The sequence below is a fragment of the Dermacentor silvarum genome, chromosome 4 (genome assembly GCF_013339745.2).
Source record: "Dermacentor silvarum isolate Dsil-2018 chromosome 4, BIME_Dsil_1.4, whole genome shotgun sequence".
Classification (NCBI taxonomy): domain Eukaryota; kingdom Metazoa; phylum Arthropoda; class Arachnida; order Ixodida; family Ixodidae; genus Dermacentor; species Dermacentor silvarum.
The window spans coordinates 25296285-25307032 of record NC_051157.2 but is presented as its reverse complement, the minus strand read 5'-3'; the positions used below and the strand labels follow the sequence as shown (position 1 = coordinate 25307032).

Below are 10748 nucleotides of genomic sequence, written 5' to 3'. Positions count from 1 at the left end.
TTTATTCTTCTGTAAATTTCTTTCTCATGATCAGGGTCCCCTGTGAGTAATTGACCTAGATAAACATATTCCTTTACAGATTCTAGAGGCTGACGGGCGATCCTGAATTCTTGTTCCCTTGCCAGGCTATTGAACATTATCTTTGTCTTCTGCATATTCATCTTCAACCCAATTCTGGGTTGATGAGGTTAGGAAATTCGCAGGCGCAAGTTGGAATACGCTAGCGCAAGACAGGGGTAATTGGAGATCGCAGGGAGAGGCCTTCGTCCTGCAGTGGACATAAATATAGGCTGATGATGATGAAAGGAGATCGGACAAGTATGGGGCACTATGGAAGCTACACATACGAAGCTCATAAGAGCCGATGTGGGGGATATCACCGCATTCCGGACTCTGCAGAGATCTCGCAGAATATATTCAACTTCTAGTCGCCAGACAAGTAAGTAAGCTTGCCATTTCGCGCCCAGTAAGCCGGGAGCGGCCGCGAAACCGTGCTAACGGCGCAAGCCGCGACTGAGACCGGTGGCGCTCGTTGACGGCAGCGTGTCCACGTGACCAAGGGAGCGAAGTGGTAGTGAAAGAGAGGAGTACGAGCAGGAGGGTGGCGCACGGAGTCGCTCGATGGGAAAGGGCGACGACGCGCTCGGTGTTTGGGCATCACTGAAACCCTCCTTTGACGCACAATTCGGCGGGCCGCGTCACTGTGAAGACGTTTGCTCCGCCGTCGGCAACCACTCTGCTTCCTCAGAGCACGTACGTGGATCTTTACATCGGCTATGCACCCGGAGTTAACACCAAAGCCGGTAAGTCCTTCGTCTTCGTGTAGAGCTTCTTTCTTTTGTTTTGCTTGTGTGTGTTTAACTTATGTGAGAAGATATTCTGTATATTGTTACCATTGTAGGAAAGGTGTATTTCGTTGGTTTTTTTTTTTTCCTGTTATTTATTTCGTATGCTGGCGCCGTTGACTGCCGCTGTCATGGGAATAGTAAATTCACGCGCAATGCACGAGGTCCCTCATCACCATGTTCACTCCGAGCTAAATTTCGTCTGAGCGTTTAAAAACAAAATGAATGCAAATGTGGCGAAGCAAGAGACACGAAAAGCTAATAGAGATGCTTATTTATTTATTTATTTATTTATTTATTTATTTATTTATTTATTTATTTATTTATTTATTTATTTATTTATTTATTTATTTATTTATTTATTTATTTATTTATTTATTTATTTATTTATTTATTTATTTTATTCGCTATGCAACGTTTAAGAATATCGAACCAGAGCAGCACTGAAGAAATTCAAAAATCTTTAGGCTAGAAGAGTTTCAAAAATATAAATTCTTAAAATGTGCTACAAGATGCAATGGCGTTACAGTTACTATATATTCTCAAAAAGCCTTACTTGCGCGCTGCGGGAATAGAATAAGAGAATTATATTGTAGTTGATGTCTTGCAAACAATTTACTCTGAGCATTCCCCACTCGACGAAAATGGTTTTACCACTTAAATTAAGATGTTACAACATAACGCTCAAAGTGAGCACTTGAGTATTCTATTAGTCCAGATTTTTTCCTATTTATATAGTCACGGCGCTTATTCAGTTTGCACATTGACTTCGTCAGTGACGGCGATAATTACTTCACTGTGATTTGCACGACAAAATGTATATCGCCTTAAAAAATAACATGTATTTCTGTAGTATAGATGATATTATGGAATGACCGAGAGCACCGGCCTTATCGTATTAGTGACGGTTACTTGGTAGCCCGTTTGTCCCAGGCGTGGCGCCAGTTCAGTTTCCGTTGCGTCTCATTACAGAGCGATAAACAAGCCGCTCCTTTCACACGACTATCTACGGCTTTAGCTGTACATCCGCATTTGTTCTTGCGTGGCCGCGTTTCGTGCGTCTCTTCGCAGTTAGCTTTATTAAGTTCATTATAGTCATAGCCTCTTGAATTATTAATCAAATATTCATGCGAAAGCATTATATCTCCCATGAGGTTTGAAATCCGGCGGGATCAAACGATGGAACCAAAAATGGCCGACGGTGCAAAGAGTAAAAACACGTCAAAAATGCTCAAGTTTACGTCGAATTTCTCAGGCAGGTCCCCCTGAAAGGTTACTGCAACGAAAGTAAATAATGGCTTTGCAAAGAAGATTTGGTAAATTTGAGCCTCGGTGGCAATCGAACCCTCCGGGGTACGAGACGAGAACGCCTCCCCGACGCGACGGCTGTTCCCCGGTTCGGGTTGACTAAAGGTGAGCCCAGTGCGGGCGTCACTGCACACGTCACGTCGTGGCCATCTGGGTGCGACGTTAGAGTAAGCTGACGTAAGGGGGAGTAAAGTGAATGAAGGTGAACTAAAGGGGATTTAAAGTGGATTAAGGAGGGTTAAGTGGTTTAAGGTTGCTACAAATTAGATCAAGGTGTATTAAGGTTGGTACAAATTAGAGCAAGGTCGATTATGGTGGATTAAGTTGGATTGAGGTTGGTAGAAATTATAGCAAGGTGGATTATGGTGCCTTAAGGTAGAGTTGTGAAGGACACGTGACAATGTATGACGTCACGTATCAAGGACGTAACCAATTAGAGAAGTCATAACGCTTTCGCATTCAAATCACGTAAGGATACTTTAGTGACTGTCAATTTTATTTATTTATTTATTTATTTATTTATTTATTTATTTATTTATTTATTTATTTATTTATTTATTTATTTATTTCCGACCGATGACTGGATGCTGCAAGCGAAAGCGCTAAGATAGTCGTTTTGCCGTCCTCGGGGCTCTCATCGTCGTGCGAACGGTGGTGTCGGGTGATCGTTGTTTTCTTGAAGCCGCTGTTATTCTTCTTCTTCGTCGCCGTCGTGCCAATGTCGTGGTCTTCCTTCATTGCCATCGTGCCGCAGTCGTCGTCCCATCGTCGTTGTACTGTTGCTGCCGTCGTTGTCGCCGAATTATAGCTACCGGTGTTTTGCGTGGCACTTAAGGTTCCTGCTTGAGTGGCCCTCTACATTTTCTTGTTATCGTTTGCGAAAGCTTCCAGGCAACTTGCATTCAATGACGTGCGGTGCTTAGTGCACGCTGTATTCGGCCTTGAATGCGATTTATTACGATCCTTCTCACCTTTATGCGGCTACGTCGAATGGGGGCCAACTTGAAGTTATTGAATTAATGGTATTTCTTCAAGTATATTCCAGAGCTTACTGTTGGGCTAGATGGTGAGGCGTACTCATAATGGTCATTGGAGCTCAAAAATAAAACACACAAAAATGCACAGTGTTCCTCCTTTTGTAGCATGTCGGAGCAAAGGCGCTTCTACAAGGCGTCAGCGTCTGCTTACATACATTTACTTTTCACAACATGTACACAACACATGCGCTCTCACTTGATGGCTGGCGTTTATGTGCGTATTTGTTTCCATACTTTAATGATAATTTTTTCCAAGTGTGGCGCTCCAGTCTTACTGTGTTTATTGTTCAGTCGCGAAATGCTCACTTCCGAACTCAGTCGCTGTACACCTTCGTGTCGCTACTTCGCAAGGTGATTCTATACTTCTTCTGTGACGCTGCTTTTACTCCCTTCATGCTTTCTTTCATCGTTCCACCCTAATTTCTGTCAAAGTGCTATTTAGCACTTGTTGAACATGATCATGAAACAATATAAATAAATTGCACTTGCAAGTGGTTCTTCTTAGTGAATTAGAATTGATTAACTAGATTTCAACTAGACTTCAAACAAGGAGAGCTGGTTTACCGGTCAATCAATCAATCAATCACTGCATAAACAAACAAATAAATAAATACTAGCGATACAACAGCAGTGATGCATGCAGAAGAAGCTCCCAAGGTTACAAAGCCCAGGCGGGATGTCCTACGTTATTACTGTAAAAAACTATTGTAGAGAACGCATAATAAAGACAAAATAAATATGTTAGAAGTAACAAAGACAGCTAAAAAGTTTCAGTGGTTAGCATGCAAATAATAAAACACACAGATAATAAAGTTAATGGAACCCAATATTTAAACATTGAATGCAACATTTTAGGTAAATGAATTAACAGCTGTTATTTCTTTCAATTCGTGTCATTATGTCACGGGAAAACGCGACGTTAAGGGAGGAGATAAAAACGCTGAAAGAGGAAAACGCAAACCTTAAGCATCCAAAAAAAGACAGAGATAACCCGTAACACGCCCACAGCTAGTACGGCGTCAACGCCAAATCAAGCTCCGCCGACGCCCGTACCCACGCCGATGAGTGGAGAGACGGCGCCGCATAAGCGAAGGGCACAGGAAAAAGCAGACGAGCAAAGCGACTCTGCACTCGGAGAAGTAAAAGGCATGTTCCAGGAAATGTTCGCAGGTCTTCAACAGGAATTCATCCAGATGCACGCGGATCTACAACAGCAGATAACGCAGATGAGAGTGGAAATGTCGCAGCGGTTCGACGTCATCGAGGTTAGAGTAGCGTAGCTGGAAAATGTGTCGAAAGACGCCCGACCCGCAGGAGCCAGGCCGGTGAAGAGCAAGCCGTACAGCAGACCACCTGCGGCTGAGATCAGCTGCACGGACTCGAGTAACCAACATGGCGCTGCGTAACGAGTACACGATTTGGCAGTGGAATTGTCGTGGGTTTCGCCGTAAGAGGGGCAAGCTGCAGCAATTCGTAAAAACCAAGCAAGCACCGGACGTAAATGCTCTCCAGGAAACTGGGGGGACCGCAAGATTATCAGGATACAAATCATATAGCACTTCAGATGAAAAAGCAACAGTAACCACACTGATACACCGAAACATAGTGGCTGTAGAACACGACACCGGCGTACGAAACATAGACCACGTCCTACTCGAAATCATACCTTCCCGAAAAAAAGGAGGGAAGCCTATTCATGCTGAATGTATACAGCCCACCACGACAAAAAGTAAAGTTTGGCTCGCTTTTCCGCAAAGCGTTAAATGTAGCGGACAGACAAGCGCTGATCATCGTGGGCGACCACACGCTGCCTGGGGTTGCACCACACGCTGCCTGGGGTTATACCATCGAGAACGTTAAAGGCCGCAACCTGTGGTACGATGCGCAGCACGAGGGGCTCACGCTAATAACTAACCCGCAAGACCCTACCAGAATGGGCAATAGCGTCAACAGAGACACCATGCCGGACCTGACATTCATAAAGAACATAGTCATCTCGAAATGGGCCAACACGAACGTAAATCTTGGCAGCGATCACTACATTCTGAAGAAAATGCTACAAGGAGGCCCGCGTAAAGAGAAAGGCAGGAAAATAACACTAACCGAGTGGGACACCTTTCGTAACCTACGCGAGGACGATGCGACAGAAACCATCGAAGACATACAGAAGTGGACAGAGTGGACATTCCAGCGCAGCGTGCTGAAAGCCACTAAAAACGTTCCCCAAGATGTAGGCATGGAGGAAATGGACAGCAAACTCCTACACATGTGGGAGGCAAAACAAAGCTTACAAAAGCGCTGGAAAGACCACAAGAACAACCGGCGCCTAAGAAAGAGAATCGTGGCGCTCGACAGAGAAATAGAAGACCATGCGAATCGGCTATCTCAGCAGCAGTGGGAAGCAACGTGCACTCTAATGGACAGACAGTTCGGAATGTCCAAAACTTGGAACATTCTCCGAGGCCTCCTCGACCCAGAAGGCACAAAAACAACCCAACGACAAAACCTGCAACGGTTACTACAAAACCACGCAGGTACAGAGGCAGAACTCCTACGAGAGCTACGCAAGACATACATAGGAGATGCAACAAAGACACGACTACCAGAGTACCAAGAGAAGAATAACGTCGACCTCGACGCCCCCATAACGGAGGCAGAGATTCGATACGAACTCGGACTACTCAATCCGAAATCCGCTCCAGGTCCCGACGGTGTAACAAATAAAGTACTGCGAAACTTAGACGACGAATCCATCAACGCTCTTACAAAGTACATAAACGAATGTTGGGAGAACGGGACCATACCCCAGCAATGGAAAACCGCCCAGATAAAATTAATACCCAAACCTGGCAAAAAGCCACACATAGAAAATTTGAGGCCAATCTCATTGATGTCCTGAATCGGAAAGCTAATGGAAAAGGTGGTTCTAACGCGTCTCGGCAAATACATGGACGATAACGGGCTATGCCCACACTCCATGATCGGCTTTAGACCAAAACTCTCGACGCAAGACGTCATGCTGCAATTAAAGAACCAAATCATAGGCGCTGAAACACACACCCTGGATACAAAAGCCATCCTAGGTCTCGACTTACAGAAAGCGTTTGATAGCGTCACCCACGAGGCCATATTGCGCAACTTGCAAAACCTTGACATAGGCCAAAGAGCATACGACTAGGTGAAAGATTTCCTTGCAAACCGTAATGCCACAATCACAGTCGGGGACGCGAAATCCGAAGAAATAGAATTAGGCAATAAGGGAACACCACAAGGCTCGGTGCTTTCCCCGTTCCTGTTCAAAACGATGCGAACGTGGTCTATGTAGACGCGGCGGAATATGCAGACGGTCGACACATGGCAGTGGTGGCCTCAAATCAAGCGGGCCACTCGCTTGCCAGCGGCACCATTAAAACAGGAAAATCGGAAATCGCGGAAGAAGCGGCCATAGCGCTGGCGCTCGCCTCCACAACGGCCAGCGTCATAATCACTGATTCGAAAAGTGCGCTTCATAACTTCGCTAAGGGAAGGGTCTCGAAAGAGGCGCTAAGGATCATGAGTAACTTTCGCGGGGAGCGTGACGTTCATGTCATATGGACGCCCGCCCAGTCCTCCCTCCCGGGCAACGAAACCGCACACATCCTAGCTCGCGAGCCGAGCAGGAGCAGAAACAACGCGGGGCCCGAGTGCGAAGAGAGACCCCATGGTCGCTTACAATGAAATCACCAAACACTACAGATTAGGGAGGCAGCATTACCCTCCACCACACTCCTCATTAAATAAACAGCAGGCGACAGCATGGCGCCTACTACAAACAAACACCTTTCCAAACCCGATCGCTTTTAATCACTGTTATCCAGAGATCTACTCAGATAAATGCAAAAGACTTCAATCAGCGGGCGGACCTCAGACACATAATCTGGGCTTGCCCCAACATAGTGGAGGGGACAAACAAGACATATACGAACGCGGAGCAGTGGGAGACCGCGCTGCTCAGCTCAGACCGCGAGCACCAACTGAAAGTCATCAGGCAAGCCGAAGATGCCGCTAGGACCCAAGGGCTCCTGGCCGTCATCTAAGGGAGGGGAGATAAACTCCTCTTACACTTGCCGTTTTCAATAAAAGTTGTTTCTCTCTCTCTCTCTCTCAATTCGTGTGTAAGTCTATTCCATAATAAACTGATGAAAAGACAATGCTCATTCTTCCATAATTACTGTGTACCTTAGGGTCTACTGCCTAACGGTCTACTGCCTAAGGCTTAGGCAGTAGAACGTTAATATGGGTCGGAAATCTACTTCAATAGGGATTTAATACATGAAAGCTGGGAAAATGTCAATTTAAGTATGCAGTGAAAAACTTAAAAAAAACACACACACACACACGCAAATACCGTACATTTTCGCTCAGACATCAGCAGAATGTTTAGCTGGACTAAAATGGTTGTCGAGCGTGTTGCAACAAACTTCTGTCGCCCACAAGTTTATGCGCGCAATAGTTTTAAGCATTGGTTCATTGACATCATGACCATTTGCTCATGTGTAACGCATGAGTACGCAAGAGCGTTTTCAGTGCGATAGCACTTGGCTCGCTCATCACTCAACATTAATTTTTTCAGTTTCTTTTTTTAAAGAATGAATATATTTCACCATGGCCTCTTAGACAATTCCTGTGCCTTTCTGCAGACTCGTACACCACATATATAACGACAGAACAATCTCTGATTGCGAAACCTCTACCTTAAAAGCTTGTTAAAATACCTTACCTTTCATTCCACGTAAGACCCTGACCTCAATCAGTATCGCGTTCCTCTCGGGAGCAACATGTCTAATGAACAAGCAGTATATTGGTTAGAGCTAGTTAGTGTCATGGTTCAGTAAAAATAAACGAAGCAATACAGATGCCGACCAAGAAACACGTACGACAGGACGCGTCCCTGTGCTGCACTTCTCATTTCCCCTGAAGTACGTCTAAAGAATTTTAGTTTTATTGCTCAAAGCCCTGATTTGCTGTCTCTTCGTAAGTGCACTGTTCTGCCGCGCAACAAGGGCTTTCCAGAATTTTGTCTTTCAGTTATATAGAGACCCGCTATGCTTCCCCATCCAAAGAGGCCACATTGTTCGCTACCCTCACTGTCTTTATATTATTAATCACAAGGGTAGAAAATATGTTTGCAGGAAGAAAATAAGCAGACTTCAACAATTTCTTTCGATCTGAACTTGTTTACTGCGACGGCAGGACGTTCTCAGAGGAGGCGCCGCTATCTTCACAAGGACAACTTCTTCTTTGCGAAGCACACACCGCAGTCTTCGTCCGCTATTGCACTGCCTGTTCGGGCCTTTGAAATACTTGCGCAGACGGCACCGCGCTGAAGCCCGAATCACAAGGAAGAAGTTCCAGCCGGATTTTCTGCGTCAGCGTCGGCCGACGTCGGCCGGCTTTCGTGCTGTGCTTCTGGGCCTCGGCGCCGTCGTCTGGCATGTACAGACTTCGGCGTCTGTCTGTCTGAAAAAACTTCATTTCAAGTACGCGGAGGAAGTTTTAGGTGGCCCTGAGGGGGCCACCTCTCACAATCACTAGGTGGGCTCCTCATTACAGGAGCCCATTGGCGACCGCCGCGGCTCGTGTTTGGTCGACCAGGGCCTTCGCCAGGTCGGAGCAGCCGAGCAGGGCTGCCTCCCAGTCCTCCCGGGTTGGGTTTGGTTTTGGGGCGAGGTTCGGGGTTGATTGCCATGCCCACACCATGTGGGAGATGTCGGAAGACTTCTCGCACAGGCATTTTCCGGTAAAGGCAGGATCAAAGCGTTTTAAAACTGTCGGGCACAGCAGTGTTTTGGTGTAAAGGCGGAGGAGCGTGCGTTGCTCTGCCTTTGTAAGGCCCTTACAGGGCTTAGGCGTCGAGGGAGCGCCACCCCCCGCGTCGCATTGTTCTTGACGACGCCGACCAACGCCGCGTTATGCAGCCGGCACCGACGCCGAAAATTCGTCGGAAACTTGTTCATTGTGGTTGAGGCTTAAGCGTTGTTGTGACCCACAAAATTCCACTCAAATTACCGTGTGCCCAATCTGTAGGATGTAGCACCAAGATATGAATACCTTAACCCTTCCTATCACAATGTGGCAAACGACTAAGGAAATCTTTATTTACTGTAACACAAATTTTAGAATATGCAAAAGTCATAACACTATTTACTATTGCTTTATTTTTGTTTGGTCACAATATATTTCCTATGTCATTTTTTGGTGTTCTACCGCAAACACTGAAAAACGACTTCGAAATTCTTCCTGTCAGTTTCAAATACCTAAATGATGAAACTACATACAAATCCTTGCCATACAACCTTCCTTCTTTTTTTTCTGTCACATGACCGTTCTTTTTCATTATTTTTTGTTTACGTAGTCTTCGTAGGGCAAGATTGGTTGATTGCTCATAGGAGTTTCATTGAAAAAGTCAGAGCAACTTCATTTTCACGTTCCCAAGGTTAGGAGTGCTTTTTGACCTTTATTGCATGTCCGTGCACCCCAGAAATTGATTGCTGTATGCTGTCTGTTGTGTTTCGTTTCAGAAGGCCAGCTTGGACAACATGTGAAGCAATAGGCAACAGCGTTCCTTTTAATTTTTTTTCCAAGCTATGGATTCGTATAATTATTCCTTCGATAACAGCTCTTCCGGCAACAAGACGGTACGTGTTCACTTTTTTTTTTTTTTTTGGTCATAACGCGAAGCGACAGTTGTGTTGCACGTGCGTTAGTATCTCACAGCAATGCAACAAATGGCACTAAATGGTGCATGTTCATAGATGCCTTGTACTGAGTTTTACACGGAGAAATAAAAGGCAGGTATGACACAGGCACGAAAGTACACAGGTACCTCTCAGGTACCTTGCACGGGTACTATACCTCTCATTCGTCGTTTTCTTCCGCTCACTACGGGGCACGAAAAAGCATTTCGACTCTACTGAAGCGCCTTTCGTCCAAGCTTCCTTTGTTTATAACTGCACTTGCTTTTCACGTAGCGAATGATTAACAACTTCATGGGCTAATAAGATGCTCTTCTTGCCAAATAATGCTACTGCGTCAGAATATATTGACTCGCTCGTTAGAAGCTTCTACAAATTCGCACACCGTTTCAGAATAATTTTTTAAAACTTAGGTCCACGTTTGTGGATCGCCCACAAGCCAAAAAAATGTGAAGGCCGCGCGCTGTGGCGCGAACACAAGCGTGTAACGAGGGGTGATCCATCAGTGAAGCTTCTCTTCTTTCATTTCAGGAGGGAATAAAACAAGAATCACAGGTCTATTTCGCTCACGCAATGGAGAACTAGCTGCCTGAAATGAGCTATTCTTGTGTTTCCTACGCCAACATAAAATAAAACTTCTTTTTCCTTTCCACGTATGCCGATGTGGACGACGTACTTGGCTCACTTACATACGCTAATATTTAGGGTTAGAGCTCATTTGACGCCCGATTACGCCGCCGCGATCATGCATTTCGAATGCTTGTTTAAAATTAAGCAGAGAGGCACTCTACATTGCTAGTTCGTATTCGCGTCTCATTCGAGCA

The 10748-nt window shown here is 45.4% G+C and overlaps 1 protein-coding gene across 1 annotated transcript in view; it reads left to right on the top strand.

Annotated features, from left to right (window-relative positions):
- Nucleotides 1-688: 688 nt before the first annotated feature.
- The window catches only part of LOC119448374 (gastrin/cholecystokinin type B receptor), a 33424-nt gene continuing 23364 nt past the window's right edge, over nt 689-10748 (top strand). Inside the window, exons 1-2 of the mRNA XM_049665341.1 lie at nt 689-803; nt 9751-9867. Coding sequence (XP_049521298.1) covers nt 9817-9867 — 51 coding nt within the window. The 5' untranslated portion in view covers nt 689-803; nt 9751-9816. The remainder of the gene's footprint in view (nt 804-9750; nt 9868-10748) is intronic.